The sequence below is a fragment of the Columba livia genome, chromosome 2 (assembly GCF_036013475.1).
Source record: "Columba livia isolate bColLiv1 breed racing homer chromosome 2, bColLiv1.pat.W.v2, whole genome shotgun sequence".
In the NCBI taxonomy this organism is placed as follows: Eukaryota; Metazoa; Chordata; class Aves; order Columbiformes; family Columbidae; genus Columba; species Columba livia.
In genome coordinates, this window is record NC_088603.1 from 81,184,875 (window position 1) to 81,208,532 (window position 23,658).

Consider the following 23,658-nt stretch of genomic DNA (forward strand, 5'->3'; position numbering starts at 1 on the left):
GCACAGCAGTGAAAAGAAAGGGCCTATGAATGCATGAGGATACATGGAACAGCCTCACATTTGCGATCTATTGCATTAAGAAGTTTGGACCGTGAGGATTTCAGATTCAATCCCATGTTCTGTTCCTGTTAAATACTTTGAAAAAATTTGAAATCATAAAAATTAAAGAAGATGGTGAAATCATTTTCCATTGAGCTGTCATCAGTAGCTGTATGCTTACGGTAGCTGATATTACTTCAGCAGGATGTATAAAATTGCATTGGAGAAAGAAGAACTTAGAAGTTGATAAATTTCCTCAAATTTTGTCTTCCCTTGTTGTCCAATGGACAATACTGGAGTTTGTTGTTGGAACCTGTGATTATGTTGTTACTTTACCATGGTAATAACTTAAGGCCTCAGCCGATTCATGGTCCCACCAGCTGCTATCATTTTGCTGAACATTTCTCTCGAATGGAATTCAGCATAACTGTAGACTTAAACCTGTCAACATGCACACACATAACACATTGTAACATGGAGTTATATGAATTCAGTAAGAACAATTTAATGAAAAAATTACTTCCAATATGGTTTCTTGCATTAAAGTTTAAGAGATAAGACCAGGACACACAGTGTTTCTATATGCATCAACTCCAGCTGAAATAGTGATGTAAAAGTCAACATCAGAAATGTATGCAACTTGTAATTTACATAATTACTTGCATAATCATGTTATAATGTAATACTATTTATAGATTTTTTTTTATTCTTGCAAGATTTTACTAGTGCAAATTCTTTTCATTTAGCATTTTTTTTTTCTGTCTATGGACAATTGCATTTCATGAAGGAAAAAATTGTTTACTTATTTTGAAATGTGCTTTTGCAACTGCTATTATCAAATTCTGCATTCAACAAAAATATTCTTGTTGAGCAGAATTAGAAAAATAACAATCCCTGACTTGTCAAGTCAGCGATGTTGATAGGGGTAAGGATTTGTTTGAATTGACCAGGTCAGGTACTGGTTATATTCCTTGCTAATGACTTATTTGCCATCATATTACTAGCTGGAAACCACATTCATTATTGGAAAAGTCTGATCTGATTTAGTATGCTTAAACTAAATCCCCATGGCAGAAGAGATAATGTTTTATTTAATTGGATAATGGGTGTTTTAATTTAAATAAGGCTCAGCTTTATTTGCCAAACAGGAATAATTAAAAAAGAGTAGAAAACCTTTTATTTAATTCCTCTTAAATAAGAGAGTATTCTAATCTAATTTGGACAGTGTACAGAACATATTTCGAAATGCAGAACCATGCTGTCTTCTACCATTTTTATAAAAAATAAACAGAAGAATGATAATTCTTGGAAGTAGGTATTTTTCTAAACATAGGAAGACATAAAAATACATCCCTAAGAAAATTAGTCATAGTGCTAAGATATGCATGGCTTGCTAGGTCAATTTATTTTTTATTATTTATATATAAATATTCCTATATATGCACACCCTTTAATTGACATTTTTAATTATTGCTTAAAATTCTCATAGCACTGAGAAAGCCTAGTCATAGATTAGGGTCTCTTGTAAAAGCTCTGTACAAAGCTAATACAAAGATAACCCTTCCTATTGCAAATTATTTTCAGTCTTAAAGGAAACAAACCCGTATTTTCCAAATAACCTTTAAAAACATCATTCTTCGTTTTTTTTTTTTGTTTGTTCATCTTTCTTTTACATCATCATTTTGTGGTTGGACTTGATTATGCTAAAACTCTTTTCCAACCAAAATGATTCTATGGTTCCATTATTTTAGTTCCTACTATTTCTATACACCTATTTTGCAGACTGTTGTTCATCTGACTCATTTCGTACTATTGTCCTAACTCCTCCCAATACAAGCTTTAGTCTATAGTCTTGCCTGATTAATGCATGGTAACTCACTGTTCAGATGATACCTTAGGTAATCCAAACTTTTTGGATCAAGAAACATTTTCATTGAATGTGTTGTAAGTAGATTTTGCCTTGTCCCTGAATGTCCTCTGAAGGTGGGGCAAGGGCAGTGACGAAGAAGAGAAGAAAGAAAAAATATTTTATTTGATTTAATTAGCAGCAGTTGCATTGTTGTTTTTGTTACTCAATTTCTTGAATTAAATTATCTGACATGCCCCCTCCCCTCTTTTATCTCATAAAAATTTTCAATTTATATCTATTTTTAGAGGGGGAATAAACCCCACATCTGTATGAACGCAGTACATTGGAATCTAATTGTCAGTTTTTAAAAGGAACTATGAAATCTGTGTAGACCATAGAGTTCTTGCCAATAGAAAATATGTATAGAATAAGTATCTTTTTAAAGGGCAATATTCCAAAAAGAAAGTCTTCTAAAGTCATTAGTATCAGAAGTTTCTCTAGGCTCATTTACACCCTCCTTTACTGTAGCGGTTATCCCTGTACCAACACACAGATTTTTGCAGTAGCGGAGTGCTAAAACAGCGCTGCTTGCATCTATGCTTTCCATGCAACAATGACCTTCTTTCCTGACCTCAGTTCAGAACTTAATTCTGTGGTTGCAGTCTTAGCTAATACTGGACTTGAGCAGCTATTTCGACTTCTCAAACAATTTTGTGTTGTGCACCTTATCCAAAAAAAGGCAGTGGGAGGAGCTGGTAGCTACAATGCAAATTTAGATACTTAGAAGTAGATACAGGCAGAGGAAATAATAGAATAAGTTCCTAAAATATATTGCATAATGAAAAATCATAACTAGTACTGTTCTGCATGCAAGAAAGGGTTAATATATTGGAACACTGAGCAGTATTTTTAGTCTAGATGTGCACTGCAGTATAGCATTTATATTGGTCTACTAGCAAAAAATAAATTGAACACTGAAATTTTTTTCAGCCTGTGAAACTGGCAATAGAATAAGACCTAGAAACTCAGAGTACATCGCAGTGTGAATAAATCAATTTATGGATGCTAAACATTCCTTGACATTTAGGACATTTTTAGACACATAGAATCACAGAATGTTTAGGGTTGGAAGGGACCTCTGGAGATGATCTAGTCTAACTGTCCTTTTTTCTCTACCTTTTAAAAATTATTATTGTATATGAATAGGAATTTCAGAAAGGGAACAAGTCAATTCATAAAACAACTATTCAGTGTCTGTATTGCTGTGATATTAGGATCATAGCAATCCTAGTGAATGCCATAGGCCCTGTTCCTATATCCTCTGGGAAGGTACAATGATTATTTCATTTAAGGCTAGAATATCTTGTGATTTTTTTTAAGGTGTTTTTGCTTAGGATTTCTTTACCTATGTCTGTGAATTTACAAATTTGACTTTCCAAATAATTTCAAGTTTATTAATGCAAGTTATTGAAGCATTTAAGAAAGGAGAACATGAACACCTGAGGATCAGATGCACATGATATTGAAGAGCAAATCAACACCAAGGAACAAATATTTCTGATCTGTGCTATTGTTATGTTGAATTTAGCTAGGAGTGTACATCAGTCCTTGAAGTACATTAGCTAATGCATTTCTTGATCTTTTATGTGGTTTCATACGTAATATCCAGTAATTTGTGCAGGTGTAGGAATTCTTGAGGTGACATAAAGTTTATAACACTGAGTTATTGAAGAAGTAAGGTCTTAATATATTGCTAAAATATGAACCATACTACTTTTCAGGAACTGGACACAATGCCTGAAGAACCGAATAAATAATTTGTCCCAGATGTGTTTGTAGTGAGTTGTTACCAACTTTTTCATCCTCTCAGAAGCAATCTAGCTTTCAGCTGGTTATAGGCCAAAGCAGATTTCTAAATCACATGGACCTGTAGACTGACTCAGTCTGGTATCTGGTATTGGATATGATTCAAGAACACAGTCATAGTTTCTGCATGGATTTATGCAATGTATTTCGCAGTAGTTTCCATCTTATTCATACTTGTATTTTTTGTCAGTCCCTTCATTTACCATATGTATTGTTTGCACACATTGGCAAGAATTATAGGATGACGTGTCTTTATCTGCCATCACAGAAAAATATTCATGATTTTTTGCACTGAGTTTGCTGCAAGAAATCATTAATTTTATACTTGAAACAGATTTGCCTGAAGATCTGACACTAAACTCTGTGTTACTTAAATAGTGAGAATAACAACACAGACTGGAACAAAAGTAGAAATGAATCCCATGCATTTTCAAAACTTTTTTGTATTTTTAATATTCAGGATTTACAGAGAAATACATAACACTAGGAAAAATCCAAGTGAATGCAATAATTCGTACCACCCTGTTGCAGTAAATTCAAGTAATTCTGAAATGTAAACACAATGTGGGGAAGGAGTAGGTAAGATTTGGACACTTGTTCCCTCGTCCTGTAGTTTTGCTCAAATAATAGAAGAGAAAGAACTAAAAAAAAAATACAAACAAGAAGGAGAAACAGAATACAAAAGCAAAACTACTGCTGGACACAGTGTCAGAAAAACTTCTCTCTGATGAATCTTCTGTATGTTTTTCAGCACAAAGAATGTGTTTTTTTCCAGTGCAATACATCTTGTAATACATAAATCAGAAACACACTAGAAAGCACTTATTCTTTAGCCTAAACTGCTTTCTGGAAAATTTGAAAGTCAGGATTATTTTTTCAATGTTGTGCAAGTCCAGCCAATGCTAGTTCCTCTCTTTGTCCTTCCATCTGAATTTCAGTATTGCATTATTGTTGGAGAATTTAGTTCATTTTAAATTAAATCTATAGGCTATTCCTCTACAGTAATTAGACACTTTTAAATGTTGAATTGCCCCACAAATTGCATAGGTCAATGTGGGTTACAAATAAGCATGCATTTGTGCACTATCCAGCAATGGCATCTAAAAAGCCTATATTGAAATCAGCCGATTAGCATGGTTTGATCAATAAACACAATGTGACAGATCCCAGCTAATCCAAAGTGATACAACTCTGCTTAAATCAATTGGATGGTTCCTAGGTTATACGAGCTGAATGCTATTTGTGAAGCACAAGAAACACATCTAGAACTGTAGAACTGCTAACGTTGTCAGTCATGAAGCTTTTTTGCTCCAATACGTTTGAAAAAAACAACCAAAAACCCAAAACCAAACCTATGTTTGTGCTTGTCTTTGTATTTTACTCTTCCTTTCTCCTAGAAACCCTGGTTTTGCATTTTTTTGTTATACTTTTTACCTTTTTCCCCTACTGAGAAAAGCGACTATAATTATTTCTCTCTAGTATAATCCAAGTGTTTGGATAACACACGCAATGCAGCCTGATTGTGCTACTAGTTGAATGTAAACCTTTCAGCAGACAATCAGAAAGACACTCAACTATCTCAGTTTTAGTGCCAAATCTCATAACAGGAGATGGGAGTAGAAACAATATTCTTGGCACTCTTCCCTGTTTACAAATCCCTGCTTCAAAATCACATTCTTTTCTTCTGTGACGCTCTTACTTCCAGGAGTATGGAACAGGGTAAACTTCACAATAAAGCCCAGGCATATTTTATTTAATACAGGGACACAAGTAAGAAAATGGTTTGTTTCTATAAAGTTCTAACATTTTTTCTTTGAGCTTTCTGATCATTACGATTTTTATTTTTATTTTTTTCCCACTCCATGTGTGTCTGTAAGCCTCTACATGATAATGGAAGGAAAATACCAAATTTTAACTGAGTAAGGTATAATGGAACAGCAGGAAGCTTGTGAGCCACTTAAATAAAAATGATGAGGAAGAAATACACATTCATTATCTCAGGCTGCATTATCTTTTCATTTTGCAAGGAAGAAAATATTAAACACCCTAGGAGGAAAAGAACTGACTTCCTTTGAATCTTTCCACAGTGAACCAGTGCTCAAGAAGCAAAATGCTTTACTTCAAACTGGAGAGATAATTTTAAATTGCATGCAGGGGGCAGCTAGATGAAAGTTCAGAATCTAGTATATTCACTGAGCAAGAATGACAATATGAAAAAGTAGACAAAGAAGAGGCTATGTTCATGTTCTCTCTGTCCCACAAACCACGACCTCTTCCACAGGAACAAGGACCTATTTTCAATTTCAAGGCAATAGCTATAAATGTTAATAATTGCCTTTACCTCTTTCTCTGTAGCTTAGCTTCTTGCCCCATTACCAAAACCATTTAGTTTCTCAGTAATTCATTTTCTACATAATCTTCTTTCATGTCCCAAGTTTCCTCTATTGTGTTTCACCTTGGGCAGTACATCATGTAAATAAAGCCTATATCCATAATCTCTTTACTATGCCGCTTAAGGGAATTCACTCTTGAAAACTCCATTCCAATCTGTGTCCATTACAGTAGATCTCTTCAGTCCTCATTAGATGGGACAAGCGGGGGAATATTTTAAAAGCTATTTCAGTATCGGTGATGTAACCTTGAGTATCTGTTCAAAACTTTTTGATGTATTTAAAGGATGAGCATGAAATAGATAAAAGCATCAGACTGTATTTCCATTTCAAAAAATCCAGTATTTGAAATGTTTAGGGCCACATTATCATAGTATAGACACTGATCAAATGGACAAAAATGTCCAAGAACCTGTATTCAAGTATTTTTTTTTTCAAATTAGAAGTAGAAATATAGCATATTAATAGCCTGGAAAATGTATATATTGGTATTTAAGGCAGAAATAATTGAGGTAAGGCTGAAATGACTGAGTTCTGTACACTTCCAATGAGGAAGAGAACTCCTAGCTTCATGCTGTCAGCAATGTGACTGTCTCAGAAAGGACAGAAAAAAACGACCAAATATTTGTGTAAAAGGTAGTATTTTTAGTTCTGTTTAGCATTTACCTTAATTCAGAGGTGTACACTGTATTTCTTAAACCAGCTTTGAATTTGAGATTCCATCAAGCTCTTGTGTGTGAAATGAAAATTAGATACTTCCCTTCTACTTCTCTGAAAGTCAAATGCCTGTGAAAGATTTTGACACTCTTTCATGTTTGTTCAATGTGGTTGTTGTTGTTTTTCCATCTTTGGTCTTAAATTTCAGTTTGCAACAAATCCAAATCCCTGCTTCATTGCAGTTTTAGTAGTGAGCAGTATTCATGGGAGAAAGCAGGTAGAATTTTGAAATGCTCTCTGTGCTGGGTACTAAATGAGTGTAGTAACAGTAGATAGCATGCCACCTACACTTTTTCCATGCACTTAATGGAATCAATTAAGGACTTAGAAAATTGGTTCCTCTTACACTTTTTATTACATAAGAGAAAAAATAATAATAATAATTGCCTTGCAGCCTAGAAAATGCCATTAATGTTATTTTCTTAATTTTTTTTCTTCTTTGTCTTCTTAAGCTTCATTCTGACTTGGACAAGGGAGTGGGCACTGTTAAATATACCCTTTCAGGAGATGGTGCCGGCACGGTTTTTACCATTGATGAGACCACAGGAGACATTCATGCCATAAGGAGCCTAGATCGAGAAGAAAAACCCTTCTACACACTCCGGGCTCAGGCTGTGGATGTTGACACCAAAAAGCCACTTGAGCCTGAGTCAGAGTTCATCATCAAAGTGCAGGATATTAATGATAATGAGCCAAAGTTCCTGGATGGGCCTTATGTTGCCAGTGTCCCAGAAATGTCTCCAGTGGGTGAGTAAGAAACTTTAAACAATTGATAACTAATTGCGTGTTGCTTAATTGTTTGGTGAGCATTTCCTGCTGAGGAAAGAAAGAGAAGGCTGAAATTAAAATATAACTTCTAAAACTCTTTACTAGAAATGTTTTGCTCTGTGCTTAGAAATATATAGATTACAATTTTGTTTTAGCTTTATTTCTTGATTTAAAAACTCTTTCTCCTGCAAAATGAGTGCCTGTCACTTTAAGTCACTGAGGAGAAGAGGAGAAAAAAGATATTCAAGGCAGGTATACTAAGGTCCAGGGGTTCTGTGTACCCTCAAAACCTGTTATTTCACATAGTTAAGTGCATTTCCTTCTCTTCCTAGTTTACGTTGACTGTTTGCTGTACAGATTTAGATGGTACAACAGCATCTTGCTATTGACTGTTCTTGTTTTGTGGCTGTTAAACTCCTGCAGCACTTGTGTGATTCCCTAATTTTTAGTTAAAGGACAACTCTTTATCCAAATCCTGGTACACTGTGTGTGCTGAAAGGAATGATTGCCCTCATCTTGCTCTCCACAATGCAAGAACAGAAGTCTGAGAGACTCAGAAAGGCTGGCTCGAGGTGTCAAAAACCTGATGGCCAAGAAAATATTTAGTCCATTGGATTCTTAAGTCAAAAGAAAAAAAAAAAAATAAAAGAGAGAGAGAGAAGACTGACTGCAAATTTGTCAAGTTTTTTAAAAGCTAGTGTGCAGTGGAGAGAATAATTTTCTCTCCAAAGAAAGGTGGACTGTAGTAAGAATAGTGAGGCACCAGAATGTGTTTTTGTTCGAAGAATACTCACAACATGGTAGAAATTTTCTGGGAAAGACATAAAAAGCAGTGATCTCATTTTGGAGCAGGAGAACAGACCGAATGGGCCCTTTGGGTCTCTGCCTGATGGCTGATTCTGCAGAGGTCCTGAGCAGCATATTTGTAACACAAGCACACTGCTCGTGTCCTGCTGCCAGATGGCACTTGGGGCTTCCCTGCGGGTACCAGGAATTAATTCATTCTGGGCTAGGAGGCCTTTAACTTCCCAGTGTTAGTTTCAGCTTCTTGCTGTTTTCCCTCCTAAGGTGTCTTTTCCCAGTACTTTACAAGCCCTTATTAGTCATTTAATACTCCCTATGGCTGCTAGCAGTTTTGGAAGTTTTATAACTCCGAAATGTGTGGAGGGATGCTGTTGTTCCTTCAGCTATGCGGCTCAGACGGTGCTTGAAAGACAATCTGGGGGGCAACTAGATATCTACACAGGTCTGTCTGTGGAATTAATGAGGTAGCAGCTGAAATTTTGTAATAAAGAGTGATTGAATGTGATAAGATATGATATGTGTAGGCACGCAGAGATGATCTCATACAAGTGTAGAGACAAGTCCACTATAGTCATCCATAGAGTTGCATCTGTAGATTCACTATATATGTGCTGTACTGTGTTTGTCCCTATAGATATGTCTATTAATATTATGGTTATATTATTTATAGGTGAAAAACATTTATTATATTTTCAAGTCTATTTCTGTGGCAAGTTCAGAATAAAATTTTCTCACAAGTGAATGTATGGTTAGTTGTTAAATTGGTTTTAAGACTTGATCAGAGAGAAATGAGCAAAATCATAATAATTAATACTGTTTACACAGTGGAATGCATTGCACGCATTCATCCTCTCTGTTGCTCTCTCTCTGTCTTCTTATTTTCTTGAATATGTGTGTACAGAAGCAGACAAAATGCTAACAGTGGTTTAATTTCATCGAAAACTCTCTTCAAGGTGTGCCATGCATTATGGTTTTTGCATTGACTGAGAGTTGCATGACTGTATGAGATGCAACTGAGTAAGCTGTGTAATGCATACAGCATTTTAAAATAAATGGTTTTCCATTTATTCTCCTTTGGAAAAAATGCAGCAGATGCCATGGCAAAAATGCATCCTCTTGATCTTCACTTTATTCAGTTACATTCACTACCTTTAAAAGATTTGTTCATAACAGCTTTTATTTTCCTCTATTAGAAAAATAAAAGATGGATGAAAATTGACCAGAAAAGAGAAGAGAAGGAAATAATGCCCAAAGTGGAGGCCTAAACGCCAATTAGTGGTTACTAAAGCAGATAGCGATGTTTGCTGTTGGGTTGTCTTGCAGCAAAAACATCCAGAAATGCCTTTTGCTGCCTGTGATGTGCCAGGAGATTGCATCTTTTCTGATGTAGGTCTCTCCACCCTTTTGCTCTTTATTTTCCATTATTTTGCTGACTTTTGGAAGCACAGGTTTCTCAGAGGATCTAAAACTACTGCTCCCTATCATCAGTAACATTTAGTTGCACCTATAGAGATGCCTAGATCTACCACTGCCTAAGGCTGGCATTGAAAATAACTTTGATTTTTTAGATGGTGCAGTATATAGTTGTCATGGCTTAGGCAAAACACATGATAAATTCTTCCTGTCATTTATTTTTTTACATTTTTATTTTCTAGTTCCCAGTTTTCTGTTCTCAAATGTCCTAAACTTCACTTACTATATTTTTGCAACAGTATTTATTATGAACTGCACTCAAGCACACTCTTTCTGCTGTGGGAAATGCACTACAAGATGATTCTTTTTCCCCTTACAAGCTTTTGCGACTAGTGACTTGCTGTCTTCTATTGTTATGTGACACTCACATGCAAAGGTTTACTCAGTTTGATAGTTTATCCTAAGGTTATTGATAATAACGAGCAAAATATGTATGCCAGAATTCATATTGAAAGGGGAATAGAGGGGCAGAGAAATAGCTAATAAAATCCTCAAGATTTAACACCCAGTGTAAACACACAGTACAGATTCTGTTTGGACAGTGAAATAAAGTAGATTGTATAAAAACACCCTTGAGGTACCACAGTGTGCAGCCATCAAAATAGATTGTGTGGGACTGAAGAGTCTTGGGAAGAAAATTGTCCTTCAGACCCCTTACACATATTTACAAATTTTCATGGCTGTGCTGTTGTCAGTTTTGTAACATCTCTGACCTTCATAGTAATTGCTGTTGTTGAAGCTTTGGTGGCTGAAAAGGTGCTGTAACATTCATCCTCAAGTTCAGAGTTCCAGTCACCAGAGTTACAATAAAACTGGTGATTTTTAGCAGGAAGAAGTATAAAAATACGGACATTTGTAGGATGCTCAATATCTGGTTTTCTGCACATAGATATGGTTTAGACATATCTGTCATATTCAAGTTTTTCATGGTGGATTTTCTAAGAACTTTGTTGTGTTATTTTCCATGCATGTTTTAGGTGAATTTTTTTTTTCCCTTCAAATTCACTTTGAGATTATATTAAAGTTTCTTCTACAGTTTCTGTACATTGGGTTTGTTTGTTTTTTCCTCTAATCAATACTGCTCCTTAAAAAGGATTATGCATATCTTTTAGTTTTTTCTGAAGGAAAGATAATTTTAGGATTGCCATTTTTACTTAGTGGTGCATTCCTTACTGGGAATCAAATTCTTTCAGATGCTTTTTACTAAGATAAAAATGTTAGCAGGATGTTTAGTATGTTCTAAAACTCTAATTTAAGCCACTTACCTGCTTGATGACAAAGCCCTGAATGGCCAGCCAGCCTCGCTCCTGCTGTACATGCACTGCAATCTGCTCAGACATGATGGAGAGGAGAGTCAATCACAAATACAAACAAAAAGATCTTCTCTTGAAAAGTCTCTTGGTTACTGACTGGTGTAACATGCAGGCTACTTTACCCTTCTGTGGGCTCCATTATTTCTGATACTTTCTAAGTGTCCATAGTTTCTGTATTGTCACAGAAAGATATTGGTACCTCCAAAGTTGAAGGTGCATTGCTCACATAATAAATGTGGTGCAAAATATTTTATAATGAAGAATTTCAATGATACGAAATTCTCTGCAGATAAACTTAGGAGATGGAGTCAGATTATAACACAAACTAATATTTTAAGAACAGAGATTTCTGTGCTGTTATCCTATGCTTAATAAGTATAAGAGACTTAGAAAAGCTTAAAGGCTGCACTCCTAATGTGTTTTTTCTGATACTGGTTTTGGTTTATCAATATCTTTATTTGAAAATATTGTCTTGATTTAATAAGAGCTCCAAAATATTGAACAAACCAGAAACAGGAATTTATTTATGAGGATTAAAAAGAGGGCTGTAATTCCTCAATTTGTAAGTTGGCATTAGCAAAATATATTGTCCTTAAGCTTACCTTAATTGACTGTGTTGTTACTTCTGGCAGCTGTGTTAGCTTCTATTGTAATATAGCCCATGTAAGTATGCAAATATATGGTGAATTTAAACTGAGGTTGTCCTCTTATTAAAGCTATCAGTCCAGATGACTGAGAATAGGGGCATACCAGCGTTAAACACACAGTCAGGGAAAGATCTTATTTTATATTTTTATACATTTATAGATAAAAATGTACATAGAAATGCAACTTCATTTCTCATGCATTTCTTTCACTGACTATGCTGATTTTAATTGACCATATGTCTTACATGTGACAAATTTATAACTACTTCTGTGACAGTCTCCTAACTGTTTCATAAGATCTTTCTATTATTCCCCTATGTTAAACAGAGACCATCTATGGTTGTACTATACCAAACAATTCCATAGCATATAGAGTCCATGTGTTCTTTCCTAAACAATTTCATCTCATACCTTTCCACTAGATTAACTCTTTATTACTTCAGGGGGCTCTACAAATTCCAGATCACCATGGCAATTATTTGGCCTTTTTGGTTATTAATTAACAAGTAATGGAATGTGTTCACATTAAATACCTGCATTACTGATCAGGCTTGAATATACTGTTTGAAACTGTCTCAATTGTAACACTAAGGTGTAACACTAAAACAGTCAGTGACACTAGAAAGTTGTATCAAGTTATTTTTACTGGATATCCTCTGTGGTGTGGGGCAGCTACTTGAAAGAGTGTTGTAGCTTTGCCTCCCATGGTACTGACAGCCTAGAAATAGTCTTTACGCATTTTCTGGCCATTTTTCTTCTGAAGTGAATACTTAATTGGTTTATATTTAAACATTGGCTTATATTTAAACATTTGCAAAGCTCACATATACATTCACAAGTAGAACATACGTTTAATATATCCATCTATGTATTTTCATGTGAAAGGATTACAATGTATAGAAAACTAACCTGATGAACTGGTGGGTAGGAACCTGCACTCTGGCTTGGCATGGTTTAGTACTGTGTGCCTGAGTTTAGCCTGAATCTGACTCTGAGCAGAGGCTGGGGATGGAAGGACTATAAGGCATTGGAGCAAATACTGAGTGATCCTTCCCTTGATACAGATTACAAGCTTCTGGCAATATATTTTTAAGGACTTCCAAAAGCATATCCAGGCTGTTGCCGAAGATATTACTTTGGGAATCCATAGGGGCCAGCGAGGATTTTCAATGGTATTACACTCACGGAGAGATAAGTGGCTGCATAATCTGTCAGCTTCTGTCTGCAGCCCCTCCAATTCCACCCTGGTCACCATGCTTTTTTCTGGTGTTACCAAGTCAAGTCCAATGATGGAAATTGGATGTCGCATTCAAGATACAAATATCTTGAATATTCTTGTTTATTGTCTTGTTGTCTTGTTTATTCTTTTTTCCTTGCTTAATAATTCCCGTCATTTTTTTTTTTTTTTTTTTTTTTTTTTTTTTTGTCCGCTGTTGATAATTGAGATGGAAACTTCAGAGGATTTTCCACAGTGATCCCAAGATCAAGAGTTAGTAGGTAACCAAGCTACAACCCACCTCTGTGAATGTACTAATAAGATATTTTTCCCTATGCCTCTTACTTCGTATTTCTTGCTGTGAAATCCCCTATGCCCAGTTACTTGTTATGTTAAGATTCCCCTGTAACACTTTGCAGTCAAACTTCCATTTTGTAAAGCTGCCACCTGCATATATATTCTCTTTTATTGGCAACCGGAGTTCAGATCAAAGTGAGATGCCAGTGGCAACCCTCATCTCTTTTATAAAGACTGAAAATCTATTCCTACTATTTGGTTTATATTTTAATTTGGATATTAGGGTAGAAAAGATTGCTAAAAGCTTTTTCCAAATTTAGATACTGTTTATCTATGTAAGTAATCTCAAGCTATATACTCATTGATTCACCTAATAGTTTCAACAGGTTTTGCAAAAAGCAGCTTCCCTTTACAATACTGTGCTGACTCCCCCCTTACAGGATCATATCCACATGTCTTCTAATTCAGTACTGTATTACAGAGTGTGCAAATTCATCCATTGCCTCAGTCAGACCTGGTGAAATTGTGAAAAGAAACAGCTACTGTACTGATTGTGTGATTAAGTTCTATGGCCACTGTAGACAAAGGTGAGTTTTAAGAAAGGAACAGAAGGAAAGGCTGCTTAGCCTTTTGTCAAAGTGTTTTTCCCCAGGTATAAGGGATATTGTACAAAAATACAAAACAAAATAAAAGTAAAAAGGCCCAACAAACCACAACACCGAGATGTTGAGAGAAAATTACAAACAGGCAGTAAAAGCTTTTGAAACAAGGGTTTCTTGACATTATGATAGATCACTAAGCAACCTAGGCAGCTTTGACTACTGTGAAAACCTTACAAACAAAATCCTTTTAGATCAAAAGGGAGGAAGAAAACAATGCAGAGAATCAAGGCTTTCTTGGTTAAAGGGTTGTGGCTATTGTCACGTTCACTATGAGTTTCATTTCATACACCCTGGTTGTTGAAAACTGTCAGCAAAACAAGGAAATTTGGCAAATATTGTTAGCTGGGAGAATCTGTGTAAAATGAAAGCTGTGACAGACAGGACTCTATGAACATGCATACAGCAAAATGTCTGGGAAGCTTTTGCTGTTAAATAAGTGTGACACTAAAGAAATGTTTTCTATTAGCTAGTTTCACAGTCCCAAAATGTCAGTATTAGTGCTGAATTAATGCAAAGATTTGAGTTTTACTTCGTGTATATTTGGCCCATTTTATTGTGGTGAACTGAAGTGGGCAAAGTTAAAAACTCATGTCACAACAGATAAGGTCATTATGTCCCTCGCCACGTGCAGACTTTACTCCAGCTCAGCAGTGTAAATCAAACAACATTTTATATTTCATCACACCCAAGTCTTTTAATGCAGATCCCCCGATAGGTTAACCAACCAATATTTTCATTATTAAAATTAAGCTATTTGGGTTTGCTCTAAATGTATGTTTGTCTTCTTAAGGATGCTGTGTATTATTTCTTTTAATATATAAGGAGGAGCTTTATAATTATTGGTACAATCCTGTGGTTTGCATAGTCACATTTAGGTTCAAGATATATTACATTAGAGATGTTTGGATTATGTGCTATTTTTTTCTCAATTATACTGTTGGTGAGGGAAAGGTATTGGTATGCTTTAGTGTAGTATTGAGATGTAGGAATTGTTGTTATACAGGCACATCCTATCTGTAAACGTAAAACATCTTGTATTGATAGTTGTTTTAGTAGCCACTTCTCAGCTGTAAGTTAAAAATTAACAAGAAGTTAGTTTTTTCTTACCATAAAAATGACTTTAAACATTAAATATATTTTCAACAAGATCTGTTCTTCCGGCCACCAAGTGGTTTTAAGCATTAAACATATTTTAAAAGTTTTACTGTTCTAAGCCACCGAGTGACTGTAAACATCAAGTATGTTTTATAAAAGCTGCTTTTCAAGCTACTGCCTACATGGCTGTAAACAACATTTTTCTTTAAAGTTGTTTTCCAGCCATTGAGCTATTTTTTTCCTATAAGCTCAGTTCTATTTATAATTTTTCACAGAAGAAACAAGTGCAAGGTTTCCCTGGCACAAGGCAGCTCTTCGTTTATGACAAGTAATCATGTCATAGCCATCTTCTCATAAAGACACTGCAGGTAATGAGACCAAGCCAAAATTTAAATGGATTTTATGGATATTTTGTATGGTCAGTGTGTGCACATCTAGTCTTTTTCTCCACCGTTTTTGTGAATAACTGCAGTAAACCAAAATAATAAAAGCAGACATGACTGATATTCTGTACTAAGGTAACTGGACTAAGAAATCAGTTACTGATGGATTGTGTGAAGCAATCAAGTCATATCAGCCATAGAGGAGCACAAAACAGAAGGCAAAGTAGTCTCAAGATTGCTAAGCAAATGGGAGTCACTAAACCAAACATGATTAAGGGCTTTAATTCTGTGTGGAGAAATAACTCCATGTGGCAAATTAGATGTAATCCCAGGACAGCTTGGCATGATAAGAAAAGTGTTCGTGAGAATCTGGCGTAACAAGAGCTAAGAGCAAAAAATCACTGATCACAAATATTTTGTTAAGGGCAAATTATTCTCTGTTTAGAGATTCCCATAAGGCTTAAAGTCTACAGCAAAGACACTGCAGATAAAAATAGTACCTTAGGAAAAGAAAATCTATATAAAACAGAAGTCTAAAAATGTCTGCAGAATGAGGAATAGCACATACTAGAGTATCTTTAAATGGAATGTCAGCCAATTAGTTAGTGTATCTGTCAACCTTGTATTTAATGAATCCCTTTAATATTTCCCCTTACCTGTAGAAAGGAACAGCATAGATGGGCAATCCAGCCCAATATCTATTGCATCCACCACAGGTTTTTCCTAACTAAGGAACCATTAAATTTCTGACAGGACCATGAGCCTGGTGTCTTTCCATCCCTTGGTCAACAAGGATCCCAGTAGATCTGGTTGAAACCTTTCCACAAGCACCATTTTTGCTAAGTTTCTGTAGAACTGAAAGATGCAAACATGTAATTCTGTCAAATTTTTTTTATGAAAAACCAGATGGTTGCCTGGGGAGTCATCCCCTAGGTTAGCTGGTGACTGGCAAATTAAACATGTGGTTCCCAAATTAGTAGAGAAGCATTCTTTAAATTAACCTGTCAAGCCAAGCACTGTCTGGCTGGGAACCCATAGGCCAGGCAGTCATCTCTGAAGCTGAGAACCTGGCAGGTTTGTCTGTCCCCTGATTTCTCTGCCATGCAGTTGATAACAAGGCATGTCACCAATCTTCCCAGACAAGCTAGTCAGCCTGCAAGCTAAACATGTCATAACTAAGTAGGAAGAAGACCAATGGAAACTACACACACTGTCTTTGCTAAAAATTCAGCAGTGCTAATATTGTTTTCTGGAGTGTGCATTTTTTTTTTTTTTTTTTTTTTTCTGGAGTGAAGCACGATGAAGTGAAGGACCAAAACTAACTGAAATACCTCAGTAAAGAAAAACTCCACTGTCCGGACATCTTTACTTCCAGATAGGCCTGGGATCTTTTTGTGTAGAAGCCAGCAGTAAAAGTGAAATCACTGAGGGTTAGAGAGGTGAAGACTGGAAATAGAGAGGGTGCTGATTTCAGGCAGGTGTGAAAGCATAGAATGACAGCACAGAAAGCGGAAGAGTTTCACACTCTGTTCAGATTTCATTTCAGGAGCTGCTGGAAATAAATATGGTAACATTAATACTGCCTTGGATGTGAATCAGACTGGCACTGGTAAAAAAAACTCCTATTGTTTTACTTAGAAAAACTCAGGACCATCCTTTTATTTTCATAAGAAGCTTCAAGGATATTAATGCATAAATACAGGAAACTCACGGTATGAGTATTCCTATGGAGTCTTGAGGGGGCAGGGAAACAGCATGCAGCAGGCAAGGGGACCTCCAACAAGGACTATCCGACACACCAGTCTGCGCCATTGGTGGAGAATGTTGTTGTAGATACTCTCAGAGGTGTAATTTCAACTAACTATTTGCATCTTGGTACAAAATTGTTCACAAATGATGACTTTCACTGGAAATAGTTTGTTGACTGCTAGTCGTCCCACTGAGGTTGGCATGATGTTTTGGGGATAGAGATTTTAACTGGTTAAGAATAGTATGAATCCCAATAGCCAATCCAATAATGACTAGGTCAGGAAATCTACAGCATGGCAGAGTCTCCTCAGTCATATCCTCAGTCTTCCATCTGTGTTTATTGCTGTTAGTACAAGTATCAATTCTACCATTTGTTCTGATATAGAGTATCCTAACTTATCTGAAACATAAGCTAGGATTCCCATATCATGAGAACATCACCTCAGAAGCCTATCTATTCTCCTGTCTCTGTAAATGGCCAAGGTAGAGGCTACGAGAAAGTTAACCAGACATTTAGGCAGATTATCATGTCACAGTCTATTTAGCAGTAGGTTTTATCCAAGTGCAGTTTACTTATTTATTTTCTAACTCTTTTAAAAAGGATTGTTTTTTGGGTTCATGTGCATGTCAAATACTTTTCTAATCCACATTTTGTTAGGTCTAGTTACTGTACATTCCATAAATTGATCATGTCATTCTACAAAGCATTTCCTTTTCCTATTTTTACCATTTTTGTCTTTCAGTCTGGAAGAGAAAAGATAATGGTAACAGATGATTTAACTTTGGTATACTCCTAACTATCATATACATCTCTATCATGTCCCATCTCTTTGTCTCATCTCTAAATTAAATAGATGAAATCTTTAAGTTCTATGTGGAAAATGTTTTATGTTTCATTCACTTTTGCTGCTTAACTCTGAAACCTGTTTATTTCTGTTGTCCTTTTACTGATAGGGCAATGGTAATCAATATTTTTAAGAGTCTTGAGAGAATTCAGATGAGAAAGATGCCTGAAGGGCAGGTTCAAGTGCTCAAGCCTACAATTTATGTTCTTGCAAGAGATGATATAGACACAGAAGCTTGAATTATCAGCCTCACTTGCTACTTCTTTGATTCAGTAGCACCAAATTCATCCACTTTTTCTTGATGCTTTCACTCTATATCATCTCACGCCTGAACACAAACCAAACCCTGTCAGACGGTTTTCAGCAGATGTTTGACAATCTTGGAATTCTTTCATGGCTCTTGCATGCGATTCTGAATGAATCCTTGTTTCACAGATTGTAAGTCCTAAACCAATATTAATCACTGATCATAATCCATTGAGACATAGCACCTTGCTGTTCAAACAGCAGATGGTCCTGTGTGCCTTCAAAAGATCATCCAGCTGCTAAAACAGCACTGGGAGTGGGGGCGGGAAATCTTCCCCTGGCTAAGCAGATAAAACAGCTTTACTGTGATATATCAACAAACTATGTTTGATGGTTTTATTTGCAATACTGGTTGGGGAATAAGGAGGGGAATTGTTAACCTTTGTAGAGGGGGAGGCAGTGGCTGAACATATGTAAGTTGCTGCTTTTAAGTGTCACAACCCATATTCAAACACTGTTGTGCTAGGGATAGCGCCAATATAAAGCGATAATCACTTCCTATATCAGCTTTTCTTTGTAACTAACAAACAAAACCAAATTCTAGACTTTTCTTCCAAAGAAAATATTTCATAAATGACCTGAAAATTGCTAAGATGTCAGACTGCCTGCCTGCCTGCCTGCCTGAATCAAAAGATGGCAGCAAGACATCATCTCCTTAAATTCCAAAATCCATATGAAGCTGGTAATAGAACTGGAAAGTTGTAAAGAAAGAATCCTTTCTTTGTGCCACTGCACAGCAATAAGAGATGTCTGTACAGCTGATTTAAAGGAAAGATACAGAGCAAGAACAGCACCAGCACATCCTACTGATTTACTGCAGAACTGAAGTTGTGGCAGTTTAGTAATACCTATATTGCAATCTGGATGCTTTATATTTTAGCCACCTTTACCAATTGACTTTGGGTAGCACAGGGGGATAGTAACAGTGATGACAGGATAGGTTTTATGACAACATAGTGAAAGGGACTCCAGGATACTAACTCACCAGGTACCTTGCAGGGATGTCCTAATGGTTCATTTTCAGTGCTACTGCTCCCCAGACTGTCTACGTTAGAGCCCACATGAGCCTTCCTGCCTGCACTGCAAACATGTTTCATGATTTGAGCATTGACTTACTTGTGGACACAATGTGTGTCATGTCAGTACTGCTCTTATCAACAGTAGAGTTTTTAGATTTGTTACTAATACCTCACTAGTGAATGTTTTTCATCAGCACATTCTTAGGCCAGATTTGTGAAGGTAACTTGACACTGAAAGGGTTTCATGAGCATAGTGTGTTTTGGCTTTTTTTATCCTATCACTAAGTGCAGGGTGCATAAATGGTTTCGAAAACCCTAGTCAGCTTTTAGACTCCTAAATAACTTTTAATAGCTTGAGGGGTACTACCAAGTTCCTCAAGCAATTCCGAGCATCCCTAATGTATAGGCACCTACATTTTCCCAGCATACATTATAAATATGAACCAAAATGTTCTGCAAGTGTGGCCAAGTAGCTGGAGAAATGTGTTCCCAACCCAATCAGATCAGACACAGTTCAAATTCAGCACTACTACAGTAGGTGATTTGAGGTATTCCATGCAAGGTTAGATGTCCATATGGATTTATATGTTTGATTCCAAATGAAGTATCTTAGTACCTGCCTGAACCTAAAAAAAGTAATTTTTTATAAAATTGTTTCATGGGTGTTAAAATGTCACCTGAACCTGTCCCAAATCTGCTTGTGCACAGAGCTATATGAACTTTACACTGCTGAGCAGCTAGATGCCAATTAATTCCTAAGCACTGTCAGAAATCATAAAGTAGATATATTTAATTCTTTTTTTAGAAGCCAGTCAGTGACATTTTCAGAGTTCAGAGTTATGTTCCATGCAAAATGTGATGGGAGGAGATATTACATTTTTTTCATTTTGCAGTGAGGTAGGTAGAAATCTCACACAAAATGCTGCAGATGCAGCTTTAATCCTTTCCTTTTTTGAATCCCCCCTCCTCTTGTTTTAGCCACCTGAGGCCAGAGAGCCTTTCTTAGTCTTTCTCCCTTCCTTTTTTTGGTCCAATTAATATTTAATGGTCCTATATAAAACAGATCAGCTTCATCGTTTTTCAAGAGAGTGATGGTCTGAGCATTCACTTAAGAGGTGGGAAATAAGCATTCAACCACCATAGAACAGAAGAGTGACTTAAAATAACCTGTATCTCATGCATCCACTGGCAATTCAGGAGGGAAAGACATCTGCTGCTGCATTTTGACAGAATAAGGTTGGTTTAAGCTGTTAACACAGAAAAGGGTTCAATAGTATTTTTCAGTAAATAATTTCTGAGAAAGAAGCCATCTAAGAGACAATTTTCTCATCGGTCTTTCTTATAGTCTACAGCATCTTTTCACTAATAAGCTCACTTGTATGGGTCTTATTGTTAGGCATCTAAATAACACAAGGTAGGAAAAAACTGCATCTGGGCTTATTAGATTTTGCAGTGGCTCTTTTTATGATTCATGCCCTCGGTATCTCACAGTATCACAGTATGTTTGGGATTGGAAGGGACCTCAAAAGATCATCTAGTCCAATCCCCCTGCTCCAATCCCCCTCACCTAGGTGAGGTCGCACAGGAACATGTCCAGGCAGGTTTTGAATGTCTCCAGAGAAGGAGACTCCACAACCCCCCTGGGCAGCCTGTTCCAGTGCTCTGTCACCCTCACTGAGAAGAAGTTTTTTCTCAAATTTAAGCGGAACCTCTTGTGTTCCAGCTTGATCCCATTACCCCTTTTCCTATCATTGTTGGCCACCGAGGAGAGCCTGGCTCCATCCTCATGGCACTCACCCTTTATATATTTATAAACATTAATGAGGTCCCCCCTTAGTCTCCTCTTCTCCAAACTGAAGAGACCCAGCTCCCTCAGCCTTTCTTCATAAGGGAGGTGCTCCACTCCCTTAATCATTTTCGTTGCCCTACGCTGGACCCTCTCCAGCAGTTCCCTGTCCTTCTTGAACTGAGGGGCCCAGAACTGGACACAATATTCCAGATGTGGTCTCACCAGGGCGGAGTAGAGGGGAAGGAGGACCTCTCCCGATCTACTAGCCACCCCCCTTCTAATACACCCCAGGATGCCATTGGCCTTCCTGGCCACAAGGGCACAGTGCTGGCTCATGGTCATCCTGTTGTCCACCAGGACCCCCAGGTCCCTTTCCTCTACACTGCTCTCTAATATGTAATTTCCCAACCTATACTGGAACCTGGGGTTGTTCCTGCCCAGATGCAGGACTCTACACTTTCTCTTGTTAAATTTCATTAGATTATTCCCCGCTCAACATTCCAGTCTGTCCAGGTCCCGCTGGATGGCAGCACAGCCTTCTGGCGTGTCAGCCACACCTCCCAGCTTAGTGTCATCAGCAAACTTGCTGATAGTACACTCTATTCCGTCGTCTAAATCGTTAATGAATATATTGAATAATATTGGCCCCAGTACTGACCTCTGAGGCACTCCTCTAGATACTGGCCTCCAACTAGACTCCGCACCATTGACTACCACTCTCTGGCTTCTCTCCTTAAGCCAGTTTGCAACCCACCTCACTACTCTATTGTCTAGACCACACCTCCTCAACTTAGCTGTGAGGATGCTGTGGGAGACTGTGTCAAAGGCTTTACTGAAGTCAAGGTAGACCACATCCACTGCTCTGCCGTCATCCATCCACCTTGTTACATTCTCATAAAAGGCTATGAGGTTGGTCAAGCACGACTTACCCTTGGTAAAGCCATGCTGACTGCCCCTAATAACCCTCTTATCCTTGATATGCCTTGAGATGGCACCAAGGATAAGCTGTTCCACTACTTTCCCAGGGACAGAGGTGAGGCTGACTGGTCTATAATTACCTGGGTCCTCCTTCTTGCCCTTTTTGAAGACTGGAGTGACATTTGCTTTCCTCCAATCCTCGGGCACCTCCCCCGTTTCCCTAGACCCTCCCCCGTTTCCCTAGACTTGGCAAAGATGATGGAGAGCGGTCCAGCAATGACTTCAGCCAGCTCCCTCAGCACCCGTGGATGCATCCCATCTGGACCCATGGATTTATGGATGTCCAGACTATTTAATTGCTCCCTAACCCAGTCCTCATCAACTAAAGCAAACTCCTCCATTGACCTGGCTTCATCCGGGGTCTCAGGGGTACAGGGCTCCCCAGGACAGCCTCTGGCAGAGTAGACAGAGACAACGAAGGCATTCAGTAATTCTGCCTTCTCTGTATCTTCTGCCACCAGGGCACCCACCCCATTCATCAGTGGGCCTACATTGCCTCTGGTATTAGTTTTGTCTGCTATGTATTTGAAAAAGTTCTTTTTGCTGTCCTTGACCCCTCTCACCAGCTGTAATTCTAAGGAGGCCTTGGCTATACTAGCTGCCTTCCTACATCCTCTAACAGCAGCCTTATATTCTTCCCAAGTGGCCAGCCCCTGCTTCCAGGACCTGTAAACTCTCCTCTTCTGCTTGAGCATACCCAACAGATCCCTATTCAACCACGCAGGCCTCCTGGCTCCCTTCCTTGACTTCCTTCATGTGGGGATGCTCTGATCCTGAGTGTGGAAGAAGCAATCTCTGAATGCAGTCCAGCTATCTTGGGCCCCTTTTCCTTCAAGCAGTCTTGCCCATGGGATTTCCCCCAGCACTTGCTTGAAAAGGCCAAAGTTAGCCCTGCTAAAGTCCAGGGTTGCAATTCTACTTGCTATTCTGTTCCTGCCACCCAAGATGCTGAACTCCACCATCTCGTGGTCATTGCAACCCAGGCAGCCCTCAACCTTTACTGCTTCGACCAGACCCTCCTTGTTAGTGAGGATGAGATCCAGCAGTGCACCTCTCCTAGTCAGCTCCTCCACCATCTGCATGAGGAAGTTATCATCAATGCACTGGAGGAACCTCCTGGACTGTGGCTGGCTGGCTGAATGGTCCTTCCAGCAAACATCAGGAAAGTTAAAATCCCCCACAACAACCAGGGCCTGTGACTGTGAGGCCACTCTCAGCTGCCCATAGAAGGCCTCATCAACTTCCTCAGCCTGATCTGGTGGCCTGTAACAGACGCCCACAACAGTGTCGCCCCTGCCAGCCTGTCCCTTGATCCTGACCCATACACTCTCAACTCGCTCGTCATCCACTCCTGGGCAGAATTTAGTACATTGTAGTTGCTCTCTCACATAGAGAGCAACTCCACCACCACGCCTGGCTGGCCTGTCTTTCCTGAAAAGGGCATAGCCATCCA

The 23,658-nt window shown here is 37.9% G+C and overlaps 1 protein-coding gene across 11 annotated transcripts in view; it reads left to right on the top strand.

Moving 5' to 3' along the window:
• Window positions 1-23,658, top strand: part of CDH12 (cadherin 12) — a 565,327-nt gene that overhangs the window by 414,393 nt on the left and 127,276 nt on the right. For all 11 annotated transcript variants that reach the window (XM_065052613.1, XM_021298011.2, XM_065052615.1 and 8 more), the window contains one exon: window positions 7,314-7,608. In XM_065052613.1, coding sequence (XP_064908685.1) covers window positions 7,314-7,608 — 295 coding nt within the window. The remainder of the gene's footprint in view (window positions 1-7,313; window positions 7,609-23,658) is intronic.